This window comes from Myxine glutinosa, chromosome 13, assembly GCF_964187855.1.
Source record: "Myxine glutinosa chromosome 13, kmMyxGlut1.1, whole genome shotgun sequence".
Classification (NCBI taxonomy): Eukaryota; Metazoa; Chordata; class Myxini; order Myxiniformes; family Myxinidae; genus Myxine; species Myxine glutinosa.
In genome coordinates, this window is record NC_136273.1 from 73425714 (window position 1) to 73449077 (window position 23364).

Below are 23364 nucleotides of genomic sequence, written 5' to 3' on the forward strand. Positions count from 1 at the left end.
TAATGAACAGGCGACTGGCGTTTTCATCTTCACCAACACATCCATTGGTCACCAATCGTACAAGGCGTCTGAATCCCTCGTATTAGGCTCGAAACGATACGGCTCCACAATTCCTCCAAAAAGCATTTCCATCACTAAAATTTTGTCTCCAATAGTTTCTTCAAAATCCCAATGATCCATTTCAACATCGTGAGAACCTTCAAAGTTGCTAATGACGGAGGAATCAGTAAGGGAATCTGAGCTCGGAATACATTGTTTCTCTATAATTATACACTACATGACCCACAGAATCTTGTTTCTCACAGTCTAAGAGTCCTTTAGGTGCTTTTTTGCAAACTCCAAGCGGGCTTTCATGTGTCTTTCACTGAGGAGAGGCTTCCGTCTGGCCACTCTGCCATAAAACCCAGATGGAGTGTTGCAGTGATGGTTGTCCTTCTGGAAGTTTCTCCCATCTCCACACAGGATCTCTGGAGCTCAGCCACAGTGACCATCGGGTTTTTGGTCAACTCTCTTACCAAGGCCCTTTTCCCCCGATTGCTCAGTTTGGCCGGGCGGCCAGCTCTAGGAAGAGTCCTGGTTGTTCCAAACTTCTTCCATTTAAGAATTATGGAGGCCACTGTGCTCTTGGGAACCTTCGATGCAGCAGAGATTTTTTTTTTGTAGGCTTCCCCAAATCTGTGCCTCGACACAATCCTGTCTCTGAGCTCTGCAGACAGTTCCTTCGACCTCACAGCTTGGTTTTTGCTCCGATATGCATTGTCAGCTGTGAGACCTGATATAGACAGGTGTGTGCCTTTCCAAATCATGTCCAATCAATTGAATTTACCACAGGTGGACTCCAATCAAGGTGTAGAAACATCTCAAAGATGATCAAGAGAAATGGGAGGCACCTGAGCTAAATTTCAAGTGTCATAGCAAAGGTTATGAATACTTATGTCAATGTGATATTTCAGTTTTTTCTTTTGAATAAATTTGCAAAACTTTCTAAAATCCTGTTTTCTCTTTGTCATTATGGGGTATCGAGTGTAGATTGATGAGGGAAAAATGAATTTAAACGATTTCAGCATAAGGCTGCAACATAACAAAATGTGAAAAAAGTGAAGGGGTCTGAATACTTTCTGAATGCACTGTATATACCCCACAAGGGTTGGAGGTGTGCTCATTTACCAAGTAGCTAGCTAGCGCTTGCCAAGCCAGCCGTTCCTTATGGGTTTTGAATGGAGTGCTTGCTCGAATGCTTTAACCACTTGGTGATCTCTCCAAAAGAAACTTGGTAAATGAACACACACCCAATGTTCTTGAGACCTGACCATAGACTCTAATCTATATACCCCAAAGAGGAATGACCTTTCCTGCCGCTCTCGAAGTGAGCGGGTGTTTACGCTGTAATGACATCATATACGTAATGCCGTAGCATGACGGCCGGACACAAGACTGCCGCTACTTTAACATATATAAGATGAATGAATGATCGTTTTAAGGCCATTTTCCCCGCTGGAGCGGGGGTTAGCCTTGCGGGTCCCATGACAATCATGGTTCCCTGTTTTGAGGCAATATTTTTATGGCCGGATGCCCTTCCTGACGCCAACTCTTGGTCGCCTCTTACGATGCGCAGGGATACGGTGTACCTATTCTAAACCGGGGTACACACCGGGGTTTAACATATATAAGATATATAAGATAAATAAGATATATAAGATATATATTTAACCTCTAGTACGTTTGCAGTCACTACAAAGGGATTAGTGTTACGATTCGATTTACTATAATAATAATAACGTTACGTTATTATTACGAAAATTATATATATTTAAAAAACCAAGGTGAATTCCTTACTTCCGCAGTTACACCGCTTCAATCCATCAACTTTCCATTCAGACATTGGGATTAAAGTGTTATGGTTATATTTACTCTAATATTTTAATATTACAAAAACGATACTGCTGAAGTGATACCACTGCATTAAGAAACCTGGGTTTAATTTGTCCGAAGCGGACAGTGAGTCATAACGCCCAAGACCTTTACGTACCATATTGTTGGAAAAGCGGTAACGCCGATGCTTTCGATATTTGATGGTCATTTTAACAATCGGTTTGTTTGTTTCACACTGAATGAAAAGCGTAAAGGTAGAGCATGGCGATTGTGATATGACAGGTTCGACGATATGTTCGGCATGAACGGCATATAAATAAAAATGATGGGGTGTGGAGTCAGCCGCCGCACCGCCGTAATGACATCAGACGTAATCACATCACCCTGTCATGTGACCAGATTCTCAGCTCTGATTGGTATACGTTTGAGGGGAGATACATACATACATATATACATACATACCTACATACATACATACAACATACATACACTGTTCTTGACGGCTCTGCCCGATAGGCTACGCCGTAAAAATAAAATAAAATAAATTTGGATCGCCATTTGACCTTGTCCTGTAACTCAGAGGGGTATGATGTAAATTGAGCAGAAATGAACCTTACCCTAGGTTATCTAAGGAGGGCAAGTTTGTTCTGTTTGAACAAACCTTCGTCAAGTTTTGATGAAAAATGTTAATGTCTATACTCGGGTCATGACCTTCAAAATTAGGTCGTGGTCAAAAATATGTCAAACCCACGTACAGTGAAACCTTGACTTACGAGTGCACCAACTTACGAGTTTTCCGAGATACGAGCCGTCGCTCGGGCAGTTTTTTGCTTTGAGATGCGAGCCGAGATCCGAGTTACGAGCTTACGCCACCCGCCACTAGGTGGCCCAACGAGTGTTCCGGTCACGTGGTTATCTTGCCGTGCAAGCATCTCTGCCGTATATCGCTGCTGCTTTGTTTTCGCATGTTGGTTATTTTGGAAAATTTCTTAGTTTTAACCATGGGTCCTAAGAAATTGAGTGCCAAGGGCAGTACTGAGAAGAAGAAGAGGATGATGTGCTTGGATATAAAACACGCAATCGTCGAAAAACATGAGCGGGGTGTGCGTGTTGTCGACTTGGCGAGGCAGTACGATCGTAGCAGTACGATCGAAACATTTTGAAAGGGAGGAAGAAACAAACCTCGTTGGACAGGTTTTTATTGAAACGCCCTGCAAGTGAAAGCGAGGAAAGTGTGGCGAAAAAGGCAAAAGTCATCTCCTCCACCTCCGCCAGCATCTTCATCTGATCTTCAAGGTAAATACACTTAATAAAACCAGTTTATTTCTTTACATTGTGGCGGACACGGAAGCTCACTGGCGTGGTGACATCATTCCGCGCACCAAGTGGGCGGCGGTCACGCCGAGGGGTAGGCGTGGCCTCAGGATATACACAGGGCGCGCAGCCCGGAGTGTTACAGTGAGCTCTTGAATAAAGACTCTTACAAATTACCGCGTTGTCCGCTTCCTCCTTGTTTACAAGCAGCGCGCGTAACGCCGCTTATTATGTACAGTATATACGAGGTCGTGCTTGTTTATACATTATTTGTTATTTATAAAGTACATTTTTCTTATTTAAAAACACGTAACAAAAAAAATTGGTGTGGTTTTTTGGGGGCTGGAACGGATTAATAGCATTTCAATGCATTTTAATGGGGAAATTTAATTTGAGAAACGAGCAAATTGAGTTACGAGCTCGGTCACAGAACGAATTAAACTCGTAAGTCAAGGTTTCACTGTACATTTTATTCCCATTATTAATAATATTTCGTTCCAAAAGACCTCTGACATTGGCAGAATAAAAAGGGAGAAAAATCTAAATGGTGGTTCAGTACTACTAGGGGTATAAGACCTTGAACTTAAACCTGGAGGGTCTGATGTAAATTACTCGTATATGTGCCTTCCTCTCAGCTATCTAGAGAGTGAAATTTAGTTCCGTTCAGACTTTCTTTGTTAAGTTATGGCGAAAAATGTAAAAATGTCTATTTATGTCATGACCTTAAAATTAGGTCAAGGTCAAACAAATGTCAACCCCACATACTTTCGAGTCACATTGTTAATGCAAAAATGTAATTCCAAAAATCCCAGCCAGCTCAGATACAGCTCGGAAATTTGCAGTGAAGGAAGAATTTTTTTTTTAAAATACCTAAATGGTGGTTTACCACTCCTAGGGGTCTATGAAACTCTGGGGTACCATAAAAAATTGTGGGCACTAATTGTTGAAACAAACAGCTAAGGGGAGGCTTAAAGAACAGCAGAAATAGATGAGTAGATATGAATGCTATGATACACAAACTCCTCAAAGAGCTGCAGACGCGAGCAAAAATAAATAAATAAACAAATAAAAAATAAATAAACAACAAAACAATTTCAACATTCCAAATAAATCTTTGCAATATATTACATCCCAAAATGCAGAAATGAAGCAAAATCCCCCAAAAAAGAAAAAGATCCTTTCGGCCGAAAAATATATATTTCCGGGTTCTGGTCAGCGCGCGCATCGATTTTGACCCTGCGCGTCAACAATTTGTTTTTTCAAATTTGGTATCGACGTTCGCGCACGGTTCTCCCCTACAAAACTGCGTTTAGTTTGTCCAAATCCAACCAGCCGTTCCAAAGATATGAGTAGTTCTGTGTGCCGTGACGTCATGAATCCAATAGGGAAGTTGCATGTGACGTCCTCGTCTTAGACACGTGACCCCTTGGGTGGCAAAACATTGCTTCTGCCACCAAACATAATGGCGGCAATTTGAAACTCTTCTCACATATAAATTGCCCCCTACACAATGGTAAAGAGTTGTTGTGCTGTCGGATGTACAGCCCGATTTCATAAGGGATCGGGCTTGTCAATCTACCGTTTTCCGGACGACACAACGCGCTAAAACGGATTCATAGCTGCCTGCACTGCAGCTCTTAGGTGAGAATATGGCTCATGAGGTTGTTACCTTCGCTCGCGAAGCGAAAAGCAGGATTAGGCATTTGGTTACGTACATGTGGAGTGTGTGTGGCGTACGTGTGGAGTGTGTGTGGCATACGTGTGGCGTACGTGTGGAGTGTGTGTGGCGTACGTGTGGAGTGTGTGTGGCGTACGTGTGGAGTGTGTGTGACTTACGTGTGGCATACGTGTGGAGTGTGTGTGGCGTACGTGTGGAGTGTGTGTGGCGTACGTGTGGAGTGTGTGTGGCGTACGTGTGGAGTACTTGTGGCGTACGTGTGGCGTACGTGTGGAGTGTGTGTGGCATACGTGTGGCGTACGTGTGGAGTGTGTGTGGCATACGGGTGGAGTGTGTGTGGCATACGTGTGGAGTGTGTGTGGCGTACTTGTGGAGTGTGTGTGACGTACGTGTGGAGTGTGTGTGGCGTACGTGTGGAGTGTGTGTGGCATACGTGTGGCGTACGTGTGGAGTGTGTGTGGCGTATGTGTGGTGTACTTGTGGCGTACGTGTGGAGTGTGTGTGGCATACATGTGGCGTACGTGTGGAGTGTGTGTGGCATACGTGTGGCGTACGTGTGGAGTGTGTATGGCATACGTTTGACATACTTGTGGCGTATGTGTGGAGTGTGTGTGGACTGTGGAGTGTGTGTGGCGTACTTGTGGTGTACTTGTGTGTCCACACGGGTCCACAGGCAGATAACACAGCCTCAGTTTCTCGCAATACCGCGAAAACGCCTCAACGGGCAAGCTACGGGCATAAACTGACAGGTCCGTCTGATCAAACGACAGCTTTCCCGCCATGTTGTTTATGCCACCCAAGATGGCGGCCGGAACCGGTTGCCATGGACGACGCTCACGCGATGCAAGGCCTCTATCGGCTGGATATGGTCATTTATTGAAACGAAGACGTTCTTTGTCGGGTTCGTGTGAAGCAACCAGAAGACCTAGAGAGCTGCGGGTGGTCTCGTTAGTTAGGCCTGGATCCTATCTCGTTTGTCATGAAGTTGTAAGTGTCTGTAATAATCTGGTGGACTGGGAGAAGAGATCGTGGGAGACCATCGGCCTGTGAGACCACTTGCGCATGCGCAGTGTTGACGCGATCGATGCATTGGAATGTATGAGGGTACGGCGAGGCGATCTCGAGAAGGAAGTGGCAATCTATGATATGCTTGAAGAACTTAATGATTTTCAGAATAAATACATTTTAAAATAACAAGCTTGTGTTCATCACTTACAAAAAGGCCGACCTGTCCCATTGGCTGTCTTTAATTTCTCTCTGGATGGCGCCACGGCAGATGAGGACGGCAAGGCATGAGGACACAAAAAAAACCTCTATATGTGCAATCCATGCTTTTCAAAAAAGAAAAAAGAAAAAAAAACCGCATCGCCGCATCAATTCTGGAACTTTGGTCTGACCAGAGACCAGCAATATATTTTTTTTGGCCTTATCTCTAGTTTATATCACAAATGTACTGATGCATTGGACACTCCATCCGTTGCGAGTGGTGCTTCAAAAACAAATTTTGTTTTACATTGCCATCATTCTTCACAGTGAGGGCACTTGCATTCATGACAACAGAGAAAAGCTTTTCAGGGTTTGGAGCACTGAGAGTAACAGGTCGGTATCAGCAAGTTATAAACCTCTATGTTGAGACACCAAATAGAAAAGTTACAAAACGTATTAATTGCCATGCAGATCACAACATTGTGATCATATGTTTCCATAAACTTTTCATGAAACATTGCAAGAACTGCAAATAAATGAATTTATCAACAGGATAAGGCATACACGTACTCGGAGGTAACTAATGCAATAAAGAAGAAAGCCTTGTTGTATGTAACAGCCAGTGGTGGACAGTGTTAACAGTCAACAATGAACTTGGCTGCCCTTCAGGGTCGACACCGATACAGAACAATAATTAAGGTAAACAAAAACTTTATTGAACCAGCTTGAAATTGTGGTTAGTACTCGGAACAAAGATTGCAGCAGAATGAATATGAATGAATGATCGTTTTAAGGCCATTTTCCCCCGCTATAACGTGGGGTTAGCCTTGCGGGCCCCATGACAATCATGGTTCCCTGTTTGAGGCAATGTTTTTATGGCCGGATGCCCTTCCTGACGTCAACCCTTAGTCGCCTCTTACGATGCGCAGGGATATGGTGTACCTATTCTAAATCGCGGTACACACCAGGATCATTCATCCCAGCAAGCTGGTACTCAATTTGCCAATCTCGGAAGGATGGCAGGCTGAGTCAACCCCCCTGGCGTTGATTCAGCGATCGACCGGGATTCGAACTCAGGATCCTAGAATCCCAAGCCTGCGCCCTAACCGCTAAGCCAACACCAGGCTGAAAGATTCCAGCAGAATGTCGTTCCAATTCCTCGGGTAAAACAGCTTCCGGAAAAAACAGCCAATCTAGCAAAAACATTTTCTTACAAATCGACTTTTAGGTATTGAGCAACCATTTCATAATTTCCATGAGCCTAAACAGTTCTCAAAAGGTTAAAAAGGTGCACATACCCTCATGTGTGTGTGGACCTCCAATATCTCTGGAATACTGCCAAAAATGGCTTTAATCTCTTCTGGTGCAAGGATGGGCCCTCCCACCTGCCGCTCTTTCTCCAGTGGCTCTTTGAAAAGCTACAGACACAGACAGGACAGACATGACCAGACACGACCAAATCAGAGAGTACGAGAGAAATTTGAAACCACAACTCAATATTCGGAAGGGTCTTCTCGTGTTCCTCCCTTGCTCAGCAGTATCACAGCTCGATGTCTCACGGCAATTTTTCACCAGAATAAACTTGAGAGAAACATTTCAAACCTCAATGATGGTCGTGAGGATCTCAACGTAATTGCTCTCAGTTTGTAGAAGTTCCATGGACACCTGGAAGCGTGGAGACAACTTGGCAGGAGCATTCGCCGGCTTCCCACCAACAGATGGTCTCCCATTGCACGTAGTTTCTGAGGTATCAATAGCAACGTGATTGGCACCAGACACAGAACATGCAGAGAGAAGAGCCGACAAAACAATTTTCATGTAAACCTTATTGGCTGACTGAATAATCATGGCGCTATATATATATATATATATATAAACACACACATTTCTTTCAGCAATAGATGCAAAAATATAGTTCACCTTCTCTTGTAGCACCAGAACCAAACAAACAATATACTGTATATTTATAACAACCCTCACAGCTCCCGATCTCCAACCTTCACTCCCCCACCCCCATCCAAATGCGATTCATATGTGGCACGCCCGGTTTGTGTAGCACATGCCCGTTCACTCGGGCCTCGCACTGGCCCACATGGTCAGGAGTTCGAAAGTTGGGGCAGCTCGAAAGTTGCACATATTGATGACACTTTTTGTGTGAAGAAAGAATCAATCAAAGATGATTAACATATAACATATGTGTATATACAACATTGCAATAATTGTGGAAATGGTGAGAAGGATAAAAAGACAAATATCAATCCCAACACTTTGTGTGTATGTGTGTGTGTATATATTTAAGAATATTGTTACGTTTATGGGGGGTAGGCAATCGATTACCTCAGTCCAGGTAGAAGTGTATAGTATAGTGTAATCAGAATGTCGCCATGAAGAAGAAGAACCCCCATGTTCCATAAGTCGGGATCCGTTAGACCGGATGTCGTGTAAGAGTGTATCTTTGTCCCCATGGCGAGGGGAGGGGCTATGTTAAGTAGTTCGGGATTAATGGAAAATCCCCTGTATGTAAATTGCCTCTGTGACCTTTTTCTTCTGTTCCTTATGACACACACCACACCCGCCATGCACCCCACACCTAAAATAAACACTAAATAAAAATACCCTGATAGGACATTCAACTACCGCTGATACCACCGACCGGGTGATCACAAAGGCTGGCAAGTGGCTGTGAGGCCATGCCCCAACGAACTATTGGTCAGGATGGCCATAGAGCGATGAGATGGCACTTGCTGATAGGAGCATGCACGGACGTCAAGCCCGGGGCACAAAAGAACGGTGTCCCAGACATTTTCTCTCTTGCGTTGGGGCCGTCATCACAAGCAGACAAAGTTATACCGATTGAGCCAGGGACATTGAAAGCGAACGGTCGCAGATATTCTCTTCTTGCGCTGGGTTCCTATTGAAGGCACAGTCGCATTTTCCTCTCTTGTGTTGGGGCCGTCATGAAGAGCAGACAAAGTTATACTTCTTGAGCCAGGGACTTTATAGCGAAGTCACATTGTTCTTCCTCTCTTGCGTTGGGGCCATCATCACAAATGGTCACAGATATTCTCTCTTGAGCCAGGGACATTGATAGCGTGCAGTCACAGTCACACATTTACCCTTTTTGGTTCAGGGTTTGAGAACGAGCAGCCGCACGTCCTTGCTCGGTTCCTGGTGTTCGTGGCAGGCGGACGCAGTCGCGCATTTCCTTTTCTTGGTATGGGCGATCGGTTTGAGCGGTGGCATTGTTCTTTCACTGGCTCGATGGTGCTGGCTGTGCGGCGATTGGTTGCGCTGAGAGACCGCGGTGCTGTGTGGAGCAGACGACAAAGACGAGCGTGGCCTGCTCGCTTCGCGCTTGGCGGCTGGCGGGTGAACGAACTGCATGCCAAGACCTGGTTTCCCACACACGGACTTCGCGCCAGGGTGTGTTTTCCCGCGCAGCGATGCAGGGCCTGTGACGATCCCGGGTGATCAAAGGGACCAGAGCTAAGTACACAAACACACATTTTTACATTCACTTATTTTTCCCCTTGTGTTGTTTTTCGAGTTCGTATGGAGTGTCCCTCGATTAGGAATTTTAGTTTTATCGTGCATTTTCTTGTTTGCTGGCATTTATTTTACTAGGGCATGCCCGTACTATATCTATATCTAAAATTATATCCCCCCCCCCCCCCCCCTCTATTTACATGAAATGGTTTGGTCCAAAGCGAACGGCTTGCGAGTACGGTGACAATCCCCCCCCTCTATTTACATGAAATGGTTTGGTCCAAAGCGAACGGCTTGCGGAGTTTGGTAAAGAAATCGCCATAGCGTGCACAAATGCGCAGGAAAGCGAAAGAATCGCAAATTAGTTTTAATTAGTTTTAAAACATAGTTTAACGCCAACATAGTTTGCCAACGTGAAATAAATGAATACGCTCTCAAATGTGCCGTCCGAGGCAGAGTCTGTTCGGCACGTTCGGCACACGTGATAGCTCGCTGCTCTCTGATTGGTTGAATCGTTTTTTGGACATAGCTCGGTAACTACTTGTCCGATTAATATGAAACCTTGAAAAGGCACATCCTCGGGTCCCCAGCAATATACCTGGCAAGTTTAAAGTATATCGGACCCGTGGTTGTCGAGAAACAGCGGTCACAGACATACATACATACATACATACATACACACAGAGATTACTGGAATTATAGATAGATTAAACGTTTTTATTGTACATTTTAATTCCGTGTCGGGTTGAGTTGATTACCAGGGTCGAAGACGTCCTGTGGGATCCGTACAGGTAAGAGCTCCGCGACCCTTCACTGCCCTCCTCCCCCACGCGTATAACACCGCAATAGTTAGATTGAACGCCTCGGAGTGTTAAGCTCGATCGGCTACACGTTACCTTGGAGGATCTTAATCCTCGGGAACACGACAATATACATCAACATGCCAGCACTCTGGCACATTTCACTTTCACATGACAACAACTTATGCTTCTCAGTTGTCCCTTACCCTTCCTCCCAACTTGCGCCCACCCCAGCCGCCGTTTGGAAGATGGCAAACATCACCCCTGTCCATTCAACTACAGCCTTGGGCTGCACACTTCCCATAAAAGCAAAGCAATGGAGTTCTGCACCAGTGCTGCCAACAAAGTTGTTCATTTCATCTAATGGTCCAATCACCAATCACCAGTTTGGTTTCCATGCTGGTCACTTAACCCGGGACAATTTCCTTCCCCCTTCACAACAAAAGATGGGTGCCATGCATCAGACACATGAGGCCTAGACTCTCTCCATACATATTGTGTGCCTTCGACAAAATATGAGATTAGGCTCTGCTTGCTAAGTGCTCTTCCTGTGGCATTCAAAGCCATCTTCATTCCTAGCTGCCAGACTTCCTCCACGCGAACATCCAGTATAGTATGTAGCTCTTGATGGTTCCTCAACTACTCCATCGGTGAAGGCTGGCATGCCCCAAAGTAGCATTTTGGTCCCAATTCTTTTCTTGGTTTTCAGTAATGACATCTCCTTGGAAAAATGTTTTGCACTTTTGCAGAGGGCAACATTATTTCTAACAGTTCCTTATCCCATCGAGGGAGAAGCAGATACTAAATCCATCAAAGTCGACCTTGGGGGGAAAAGAATTATCAAGATCTGGTCCAATACCTCTTACAATTAGCCTAAATTAGTCCAAAATTATTTTCTCTTAAACGAGCCTCGATTCTGTATGCAAAAAAATACCTGGAGCAGGACTTCAATCCAGTTAATTCCCACAACCTCAATTTGTCACCACAAAAAAGAAAATCAAGCAAACCGACCTATCTACTTGTATAATCAATCTGGAAAAGTTGTTCAGCCCCTTAAACCCGTGGACCGCACCATGAACTTTCTGGGAGAGCATACATCAACGTCGATGCATATTGAGTATCCTCCATTGTTCTCAGTGCTTCCTTAGTATATATCAGCTTCTTCGCCTGCAAGACCTCCACACAAAGCTTCAAGGACAGCTCTCCCCTCTAAGCTGGTGTCTCTGTGGCACAACTCTCACTCCTAAATGCTGTGGATTCAACGTGGACATCATGGGCATATTCCACAAGTACCCCATTTCTAGTCCCAACTCAACACCCAATTATCCACCTTGATCTTTTACCTTGATCTTTTCTACCCCCGTTAATACACCCCAAATCCACATCTTTCAATCCCCGACTTCATTCCTGAAATTCCTTATAGTGTCAATTTGTTTTATACCGTGAACCCCTTCCCCCCCCCCCCCCACCCTCCACCCCCCAACTCCCTCCCTTCAAACAGATCTCCCGATGTCCCTGTTCTCTACTGTTGTGCTTGTGTGCTTCCCTCTCTCCCCATCTTGTCTCCCCCTCCCTCGATTGTTTTATCTGTTGATGGTTTTTTTGTGTTTTATGTACTAATATGTGTTTGATGTGCTTGCTCTTAAACGAGCCTCGATCTTGTATCCCCCCAAAAAAAAAAAAAAAAAAAACAGGTTGAGAAACCATGCAACCCATGATGCTGCATTCAATCTAATTTAGCCCTCCCGATTTGGGCTAAGAGCAAGGTCAACCACATGCTTTTCAATATTACCAGCTCCTAGTTATCCTTCCAAAACCCCAACTTCATACTTTTCTGGGACTACTGACGCACAGAGCCGGTTCCATAGGAGAGACAAAAGAGGACAATCTTACTCTTCCCTCTTAGGATTTGAGACGGCAGTACACTACAAACTCTTGTCCTATTCCATTTATCCACAAACCTTTTTTAAAACCACTCTTAACCCCTGTCCTCTCACCACCTCCACCCCAACCACATCCACTACTCTCACATGCAGATTACTACCTTTCTTTAATCTTCCTCTACTTTTATTACCACTCATTGATCCAATACACCTGTGTCCATTTGGTTCTCCACCACCCAATGATTATTAGTATGTTACCTGTCATCAGTGAACGAGCCTATATTTCATAATCATCAACACAACAGCGAAAGACAAGTGTTCATAAGATGTGAGGGTATCCTTAAAGTTGCTTACACAATACATTTCTTCAACTGTGCTTAAGCATTGCATTCCTCCCTGGTACTCATATGATTTAGAAATCGATGATGTACTGAACATCTCCTCTCCTGAGGATTCCATCTGAATGATCTATGAGTAGGTATGCGATTTGGCTTGAAGGAAGTGTGTGCGACTATGAAGAAATGCATTCATGAAGTCAGGAGAGATTACCTTAGGTAGACAATAAGATTCAACAAGCATTCCAATAATTTTGGATCATCCATATATTATGTTGCCAAAAAAATTTGTGATTTATCCCAATAACCGATGTACCTTGATCTTTTCTACCCACGTTAATTCACCCCAGATCCACTTTTTTGAAATACCAACTTCTTTCCTGGAAGTCCGAGCTGTGTCCATGTGTTTTTTAACCTCTCCCACCCCCCACCCCCCTTCCCATGCCTCCACCCCTCCCCCCTTCCCATGCCTCCTCCCCCCACCCGCATTCCCATGCCTCCTTTCCCCAAGCCCTCTCCCCCCCCCCACAGATCTCCCGATGTCCCTGCTCTCAAATGTTGTACTCATGTGCTTCCCATCTTGTCCAATGCCTTGTCTTGTTCCTGTGTGCTTCCCCCTCTCTCCCCATATTGTCTCCTGCTCCCTTTATTTTGTCTTTTGTGTCCGTTTTTTTTTTTGGCATTAATGTTAGCTCTTACACAAGCCTTGATCTTGTATACAAAAAAAAAAAAACAACATAAAATTGATGGTATCCTGACTTTTGATCGATAAAGCCCAATTCACCCACTTCTCTTTCTGCTCCTCATCCATTCGCATGCGATGTCCTTGTCTAGCTGTTCCCCATTGATCTTCCATCTTACTGTGAAACTTTTGCCATTGGCCGTTTCGCTCCCACACGAGCCTAGTCTTCTGTATTAAGGAACCATAACATGAACTGTTGAAAGTCCAGATCAAGCGTCGCAAACCCATGAGCACCAATTTGTGACTGTCAAAATGTCTTCACCGGACATCTGTCAATTTCCAACCACCAAATGAGGTTCTGGTCATTGTACACATGTGCAAATGCGACAAATGGAGCAATTTTCCCCAAAATCATTCCAGAATGACGACAATGGCAAAACACCACAACCAACACACTCAAACCCACAATATAAACAGCTCAACTTGCTTTACCATACATATACTCAAGAAGTCGTGTCATCAACAAACTTTAAAAGATACTTTGACAACTTACAAATTGGTCCATTGTAATACAGGAAGTTGCTGATGTACGTCGCAGAAGCATTCCTAAAAACTGCAATGTCATATGAAACGACGTTATTCGGATAACATCTTCCCATATAGCGTTATATAATGGGGGGGGGGGGTGGGGGGGGATGCCCATGATGTCCATACCCTCAAACCGCTAACGAAAAGCGTGATTGTAGTAAAGCAATGTATACTGGGCACAAGCCACCAGTGTGCAAATGAATGAATGATCGTTTTAAGGCCATTTTCCCCGCTAGAGCGGGGGTTAGCCTTCGGGGGAGCGGGGGTGTGCAAATGCTCCTGATTAATTGTTTTTTTAAAGTAAATCAAAGTCTGTGACAATGGAGAAGACACGCACCGAGCAGAGATGTTTCAGGCGTATTTGAGATGTCCAGCAGTGAGCTAAAGCTCGTCTCAGTTGATGGACGCTTCCTTGTATGCATACAGGGAGACGTCCCAGATGGTAGACAGCCGGAAGCAAGGTCCAAGTCCAGGGTTGCAACTCTGCTGGTGCGGCCGACACCATCCCGACGCCGCCTTCGCTTTCGGGCCCCTCCGCTCGTCGGTGTTGCAAATGAATGTTCAAAGTGAGACGGGCTGGTGGGCTGCAAGAGTACATCAAACTCAATGTTTCAATTTCCTTCAAGAAAGCAAAACAAGCAACACCAAATGAGTGTGCCAAAAATAGAGCATGACATATTTCGTTTTCTTTAATGGTTGACATATTTTGGTTGATGTGGAAAAATACTCGATAAAAAACGCAGTTAAATCAACTTATTGAAACCTTTTAAAGTTTGTAACACCAAGTAAGAGCTTTACGCACATTGTACTGAAACAGGTGGTCACAGATACAGAACTAATGATTGCCTTTGATATGTGTTTGGACACTTTCCTGTGAAACACTAGTTGGGTAATTCTCGCTAGATTTAGATAATACTAGTTGCAGGTGGGGAAAAAGTTTGTTTTTTGTTCTTTATATACAAGGTCAAGGTATGTGGAAGAGACCAGGGTGTAACGAAACAAAAACAACAGAATAAAGAGAGGAAGAAACACCGACAGTGTCAAGCTGAGCAAGGTTTGAGGCAGGGGCACCAGCCCAGAGGAATAATGAATGAATGATCGTTTTAAGGCCATTTTTCCCCGCTAGAGCAGGGGTTAGCCTTGCGGGCCCCATGACAATCATGGTTCCCTGTTTGAGGCAATGTTTTTATGGCCGGATGCCCTTCCTGACGCCAAAACACTACTCCCCAGACGGGAGAACAGTATTCCATCAAGTTGCAGATGAAAGCCTTGTAGGTGGATAAGAGCTCAGGTGTGCAAAGGAAGGATGTTGCATGATGGAGGATGCCCAGTCGGCAACCGGCTTTGGAGGCCAACGTAGATATGTGGTTTGCCCAAGAAAGATCATGGCTGATAGTGAGGCTCAATAGTTTGAGTGACTGAAGTTCTTCAAGATTGTCAAGGACGTGTATGGGACGGTTCGCCACAGTCCTTTCAGAGTAACAGAGCACCACCAGGTACCTTTGCGAGCAAAGAATAAGGCACAGCCAAACACGCATCGAACCAACTATTCCAGCAATATTGTAACAACCATAATAATAGAGCAGTCTTAGGCAGCATATCTCTGCTCCCTCCCTCAACTCCACCCCTCAGCTCAGCCCACCCCCCCCCCCCCCCCATCCCTCAAAAGATCCCTCTGGCCATTGTACCATTTTTTGGCCCATGGATAAATGCAATATTGATTATGCAAATCAGACTTTAAACAAACATCCATGCAATACAAGTTGCCAATTGATAAGTGAAGCCAATTGATAAGTGAATGATAGCACGCCAAAGCTGTAATGTTGACGCGAATTGTCTTTTGCCAGACTGCCTTCATCAAAACACTTTGGTTATTCTTCAGCTTCTTCTTATTATTATTCATTTAAGAATCATGCAGTTCTTCAACATATGTCAGGACTGTGATGCCCAGTCATGTCACTGTAACCCCTTCCATCTCTTCCAGACAGAGGTAGTTCTGGATGGATATGTTCCATACTGCAAAATTCCTTGCTGGCATACAAGAAACCCTCTCATCACTTTACATGATCGCCATCAAACATGACTGGGAACGTAGAACAGGAGCTGCAGAAAAGCAGACTTCTGCCAGGTAATATGCAAGAGCTAAAACAAAATCTACTCCATGTTTGATAAATTCTCAATCAGGCTGTCAGACAGAATATATCAATGATTGGATGTCGGCCTACTTTGAAGTCAATTGCAGGATGAAGGTCTTCCTTAAATCATATAGAGGGATACTGGTATACTAGCTACACTTGCCAAAAGCAGGTTGGCAACATCACGCATTCACCTACACCAGACTTTGCTTTCTGGACGCAATCATTTTAACCCTTAGTCTTCCTTTTATCCCAGGGAATGTCGATAAAAATCACATTCCGAGATATATGACCAGATTTTATCTTGTCTGGAACAACGATGTTTATTCTGATACAGATGTATGGCATTGTTATTACTCTTCTATTTCTTTATTGACATCTATAGAAACCTGTCACCAATAATTTGAGGCATCCATTGCAATGATCAGTGATCAGTCTCGCGAGATCTCGGAGACGGTGGGAGGGATTTTCGAAGCTCCACACAGTCGCCACGTTTTTCGAAGTTAAGTCTGTTCACAATTGTATTTTGTCGAAACTGTATTTATCTTTCGGTGTGTGAAGTTATTGTGTGCAACTTTGGCTGTTTCTCGGTGTTTATCTTTCATAAATTGATCGTCTGTTTGCCGTGTCGCGAGCAAGGCCTTTGCCGCGTCGTGAACGATTTGAAATCGAAGTTAAGTGATTGTTCCCATTTGTATTTTCGTTAAAACTGTATTTATTTATTTATGGTGTTGTACGTATATTGTGTCCCGAGGAAGATTTTTCGGTGCAAATCTTTCATACCTGTATTGAAAATCGTGTTAATTTGTGTCGTGTCTTGAGGCCTTGTACAGTGTACACTGTACAACCTTGAGGCTTTGTTTTTCTCTCAGCGGTCCGTCGTTTGTGATCCAATAACTTTCGTTCTCTGTATTGTTACGTGGTCCCCTCAGTGCATACCAGGTCTCGGTGACCCCCGGACCGTGAGAGGACCTTCGCCAGCAAATAGTATTATATAGGCGCATTCGCCACGCAATCCATAGGAATTTCACCCAGGAGACAACTGATGTGCAAGTATATATTTCCAATGGTAATGATACCAAACACTTTCAAAGACACAACCACGGAGATTTTCCCCGAGCAATCAACAATACACAACCAGGCACAATCAATATTACAACCATGTGAACTCATCTACACAAACTCTAAGATGGCCATCTTATACTAATACATTCCTCACGTGAGCCCCACTCCTGACTCCCTCCGTGGTCAATGTCTCTCCTCTCCGCACACGGGCGGTTGAACGAGCCCCGGGCGGACGTGCTCTAAACGTGCCGTCTCGGACTGGGGCCGCGGCTGCAGCGCACCTCCTTGCCAAGCCACGGGGCAAACCCAGCGCGGCGTCCAACGTGCGCGAGGCCCCAAGTGCGACCCTTACGCGTCCTTGTAGATGGGCAAAAACCCAGCGCGGCTTCCGACGCGAGCGAGGCCCAACGTGCGGACCCGTACGCGTCTTTGTAGACGGGGCAAAACCCAGCGCGGCTTCCGACGCGAGCGAGGCCCAACGTGCGGACCCGTACGCGTCTTTGTAGACGGGGCAAACTGTCCCGGACGCTTGGTTTCGTGCACGAACTCACGGTGACTGGACGTGTCAAAAGGTATTTACCGCCCAGGTAACTCCTCTCGCCAGACGTTTCGAAACGGCGCGTTTTCCACGCAGCGCAAGGTCGCTTCCACCTTTTTTCGGAGCGGGGCGAGGAAGAAGAAACCTTCCTTTCCCTCGTGTCTTTCTCCTCCCTTTCCCGTCACTTCCGCTTCCGGCCACTTCCGTTTCCTGCCACTCTTTCAGAAGGGCTCCTGACCCTCCAACCACAACAACTACACAACAACTTAATATACTACACCCGGAAGCAAAGACCTGCATGGTAATTCACATACATTCACATAAATATGTAACACTCCCCCCCTTCAAGAAAGAAAGTTTGAACCCAGCGAAAACTTTCTTTGCCGGCCAATTTGGAGAAACAAACCAGATAACTCAACCCCCCCACATTATCAGTTCCCCCCGGGCACAGTTATCACTTAAAAATAAAGCCAGTTAAGCCACTCGATAGCACTTTTCCGGGAGGCCAAGCCGAGTATTCACTACATGGATGCCTTTAGGAACGCGGAGTTCACGGTTAGTCCGTGCAGGAAAGTTCTCTACATGGGCGCCTTGAGGAACGTGGAGTTCACGGTTAGTCCGTGCAGGAAAGTTCTCTACATGGGCGCCTTGAGGAACGTGGAGTTCACGGTTAGTCCGTGCAGGAAAGTTCACTACATGGACGCCTTTAGGAACGGCGTTCACGGTTAATTCGTGTAGGAATCTTGGCTCGGCGGCTCCGCCGCCTTCAGTGCTTCAACTTCTCAGAACGTCCCTAATAATTAGGGTGGGACCACTGGTCCCTGTAGTCCCCTGAATACCGGTCTTCTTCTCGGCCACTACTTTGCCAATTCTTCCTTCGGGAGCGGCCGTAACTCAGGGAGCCTCCATAATAATATTGACTGCGGCCACCACCAAAACTACCGCCCAGTTGTCCTCTCCTGTAGACCTCTCGACGCCTACGAAATGCCTTCCCTACTGTTATGGTCCGACCCTCCAAATCCTTGCCATTCCAATTCTTCTCTGCCTCTCTGGCGTCTTTTGTGCTGGCAAACGTGACAAAGCCGAACCCTCTTGACTGTTGCGTTTCCCAGTCTCTTACCAACCGCACTTCCACCAGCGGCCCATATCTGTTGAAGACAGAGGTCAGAACTTCTTCCTCTGTTTTGAAGTTCAGTCCCCCTACAAATAACTTGGCACTTTTGTCACCATCCCGAGCTGGTGTGGTGTTATTTTCCCTGCTGGGCTCTTTATCAACCCTCAGGTTACCATAAACTTGACCCCCGGCCAAATCATTCCCGAGAACCACAGATACACCCTCTACAGGAAACGTGGCTTGTAAACCGACGGTGACCGGTCCTGACACCAAATCGGACTCCAACTGGATGACCTGAAGGGGAGCACTAACACCGCCCCCGATCCCCTGTAAACGAACACTATCCCCCGTTGCCGTCTCCTCGGACCATGGCAAAATGCCTTCAAGCATTAAAGATTGATGGGCCCCTGTGTCTCTCAATATCCTAACCGGTCTCCGGTTAGTCGAGGCTCCATCCAGTGACACAAACCCCTCGGAAATAAATGGTTGGTAACCCTCTTGATGGCGATTTCTTACGCTAGCCATCGCATTCGGAGTTGTAATAGTCGGACTCCGCTCTGGGTTGTCCCTTTTCATGAGGTAACAACTGGACATCAAGTGTCCAGGTTTTTTGCAAAACGCGCAAGTAGGCCCGGAGGAAAAACTCGGGGTCTGCCTCGGGCCCCCCGAACTATAAGTTTGTCTTGGGCCCGCATCCCTCTGATTTCGAACCGGTGGGGTATCATAGTTGTCCCCATAATCATCTCGAGGCCGCCGCCATGTATGGTCGTTCTCCGCACCTGCTGTTCCCCACCTCCCCTGCGGAGATCTAGGCGAGGAGTTAGGTTCGTGGACCCCTATTCGGTGGGTTAAGGCATAATCATCTGCCATGGTGGCTGCGTCCCACAACTTTGGTACCTTCTTTTCCTGCAGGTACACTTTGATGTCCTCGTGGACACACTGCTGGAATTCCTCCACCAGGATCAAGTCCCGCAATGTCTCGAAGTCTTTCCCGACTCCTTTTGACTCACACCACCGATCAAACATGTTTTCTTTCACTCTGGCAAACTCCACATGGGTCTCACTCTCCCTCTTCCTGGCATTCCTGAATTTTTGCCTGTAAGCTTCCGGAACCAACTCATAGGCCTTGAGGATGTGCTTCTTCAGTACCTCATAATCTGCACATTGGTCCATTGGTAATGCCGAATAAATTTCCTGAGCTTTCCCCACCAGCACACTTTGTACGAGTATGGTCCAGGCCTCCTCCGGCCAGTTTAATTGTCGAGCCACTTTCTCAAAGTGTGGGAAGAATTTCGCGACTTCCTTTTCACTGAACGGTGGAACCAGCCTCACATGTCTGCCCACATCCCAGGTTTTCTGGTTAGGTGTCGACCCCGTCAGCAAGGGTGGTGCCTCTCCCCGTTCTCTCATTAACTCCAGCTCCTTGCATTTGATTTCTTGCTGAAGCTCCATGTCACGTTCCTTTAATTCCCTTTCCGCTTTTCTCTCCTCTGCTTCGAGTTCCCTTGTTTTCATCCTTTCTTCTGCTTGTTTCTCTTCTCTCCTCTCCTCTGCTTTCCTTTCTTCTTCTGCTCTTTCCTTTTCTGCTTTCCTTTCTTCTTCTGCTCTTTCCTTTTCTGCTTTCCTTTCTTCTTCTGCTAACCTTTCCTGGAGTTCTCGTTCCACTCTCCTTTCCTCTGCTTGTTTCTCTTCTCTCCTCTCTTCTGCTTTCCTTTCTTCTTCTTTTAACCTTTCCTGGAGTTCTCGTTCCACTCTCCTTTCCTCTGCTTGCTTCTCTTCTCTCCTCGCTTCTGCTTTCCTTTCTTCTTCTTTTAACCTTTCCTGGAGTTCTCGTTCCACTCTCCTTTCCTCTGCTTGCTTCTCTTCTCTTCTCTCTTCTGCTTTCCTTTCTTCTTCTTTGATCCGTTCCTGGCTCCGTAATTGCAACTCCAGTTTCCGGAGCTCCACGTCTTCTGGTTCTTCGGGTAGCCACTCCCAGGCTAACTCGTCCCATGTTCCTAATCCCACCATAGATTGTATCACCGTGGCCTGCAACTCTGCCTTCCTCAAATTAGTTCGGACCTCCAAGTTAAAATGTTTGGCCAATTTCAAGAGATCCGACTTTAGCAACGCTCGGAACTGTGCCTCACTCGGGGTTACCCCAAAGTTCTGTGCCACAAACGCCATGGTGCCTATCGTTAACACCTGTTAACCTTCACCCCAAGACTTTCCCCAATTTCTCAAAAAAAAATATTACCAATTAATAATTAATTAATAAATTTTAATTACCAAAAATATTATTATTTTATTATTTTATACACTTTTAGATCCCGGACGAGCCCCCAATTCTGTTACGTGGTCCCCTCAGTGCATACCAGGTCTCGGTGACCCCCGGACCGTGAGAGGACCTTCGCCAGCAAATAGTATTATATAGGCGCATTCGCCACGCAATCCATAGGAATTTCACCCAGGAGACAACTGATGTGCAAGTATATATTTCCAATGGTAATGATACCAAACACTTTCAAAGACACAACCACGGAGATTTTCCCCGAGCAATCAACAATACACAACCAGGCACAATCAATATTACAACCATGTGAACTCATCTACACAAACTCTAAGATGGCCATCTTATACTAATACATTCCTCACGTGAGCCCCACTCCTGACTCCCTCCGTGGTCAATGTCTCTCCTCTCCGCACACGGGCGGTTGAACGAGCCCCGGGCGGACGTGCTCTAAACGTGCCGTCTCGGACTGGGGCCGCGGCTGCAGCGCACCTCCTTGCCAAGCCACGGGGCAAACCCAGCGCGGCGTCCAACGTGCGCGAGGCCCCAAGTGCGACCCTTACGCGTCCTTGTAGATGGGCAAAAACCCAGCGCGGCTTCCGACGCGAGCGAGGCCCAACGTGCGGACCCGTACGCGTCTTTGTAGACGGGGCAAAACCCAGCGCGGCTTCCGACGCGAGCGAGGCCCAACGTGCGGACCCGTACGCGTCTTTGTAGACGGGGCAAACTGTCCCGGACGCTTGGTTTCGTGCACGAACTCACGGTGACTGGACGTGTCAAAAGGTATTTACCGCCCAGGTAACTCCTCTCGCCAGACGTTTCGAAACGGCGCGTTTTCCACGCAGCGCAAGGTCGCTTCCACCTTTTTTCGGAGCGGGGCGAGGAAGAAGAAACCTTCCTTTCCCTCGTGTCTTTCTCCTCCCTTTCCCGTCACTTCCGCTTCCGGCCACTTCCGTTTCCTGCCACTCTTTCAGAAGGGCTCCTGACCCTCCAACCACAACAACTACACAACAACTTAATATACTACACCCGGAAGCAAAGACCTGCATGGTAATTCACATACATTCACATAAATATGTAACAGTATTCCCAGTCTTTTCACCCATAGCCAACTTCCTTGTGTAAATCTCAACTCAAAAAAAAAAAAAACATTTCCTTCTCTGTTCTCATTCGTTTATTCATTCTTATTCGTTCGTTCGTTCTTCGACCACGTGTTTCTCCCCCATTTCCCCAGATAGTTTTCACTGTTATTAACCTTCAATGTTTACACTTTCCCCTCAAGTTATGTATTCCGTCATATTTTATAACACCTTTTTCTTCTTCTTCTTTAAAAGGCTGCTTTCGACTTGCTCACCAAATCAATTCATCCCAAAAAAAATATCCATCTCCTATAGTGCCTTTTTTCTACATTCCCTAAACTCTCCTACACTCCATCCTCCATCCAGCGTCCTTAAACGTATTTTTAACTCGAAGGTCACAAGAAACTCATTTTGCAATAAATGTTCGTTTCCCATAAATCGTACACTTTCTAAAATCCAATCTCACCCCTCCCCTCCAAATCTTCCCCATAACCCCTCCCCTCCAAATCTTCCCCATCACCCCTCCCCTCCAAATCTTCCCCATCACCCATCCCTTTCAAATCTCCCCCCTTGCCCCCTCCCTCCTAAACTACCCCCTCACCCATCCCCGGCAAGACGCCCCCTCGCCCCTCACCTCCTAGACTCCTCCCTCACCCCTCCCCTCCAAATCTCCCCCATATCCCATCCATTTCAAATCCATCCCCTTGTCCCTTCCCTCCCAAACTCCCCCCTCACCCCTCCCCTTCAAATCTCCCCACCCTCATTGCTTCTCAATTTCCCCCCTCTCACTCCCCCTCCTCAAAGCGTCCTCCCCGCTTCTTCCCCCTTCCAACTCTCACCTCCATCTCCCCCAACCTTCTGCCTCGCTCTTCCCCCTCCTCAAATAACACCTCATTGTGCCTCAACCAATCACCATCAAACCTTTTGTCCGCCCCATTCTTCCCTTTCTCCGAGCTATTCTGAAATCTCTGACACCTTCAACAGCTCTCCCTACCTCTTCCACCTCTTCCACATCTTACCCTACCCCTTCTCCCCCCTGTTCTGTATCTGATGCTCCCCCTTCCTCTTCATTAACAGTATGGACCTCAAACATCCGGGGCCTTCGTTCAAACTTAACTGATCTCTCCATACAGGTTGCTTCTGTCAAACCAGACGTGATCTGCTTAACAGAAACTTTCCTCCTTTATGATGTCTCTGATTCCTTAGTATCTCTCCCGGGCTACTCCCTCCTCCGGTATGATAGACCTGAGCCTCGTCCTGGAGGCGGGGTTGCTATCTTTATCAAAAACTCTCTTCCTCACTCGCCCTGCACTGCACTCT

At 46.1% G+C, this 23364-nt stretch overlaps 1 protein-coding gene across 4 annotated transcripts in view; it reads right to left on the bottom strand.

Annotated features, from left to right (window-relative positions):
• The window catches only part of ECT2 (epithelial cell transforming 2), a 151486-nt gene that overhangs the window by 57650 nt on the left and 70472 nt on the right, over nt 1-23364 (bottom strand). For all 4 annotated transcript variants that reach the window (XM_078767642.1, XM_078767640.1, XM_078767641.1 and 1 more), the window contains exons 10-12: nt 14182-14428; nt 7673-7812; nt 7369-7488 (exon numbers count right to left, since the gene is read on the bottom strand). In XM_078767642.1, coding sequence (XP_078623768.1) covers nt 7369-7488; nt 7673-7812; nt 14182-14428 — 507 coding nt within the window. The remainder of the gene's footprint in view (nt 1-7368; nt 7489-7672; nt 7813-14181; nt 14429-23364) is intronic.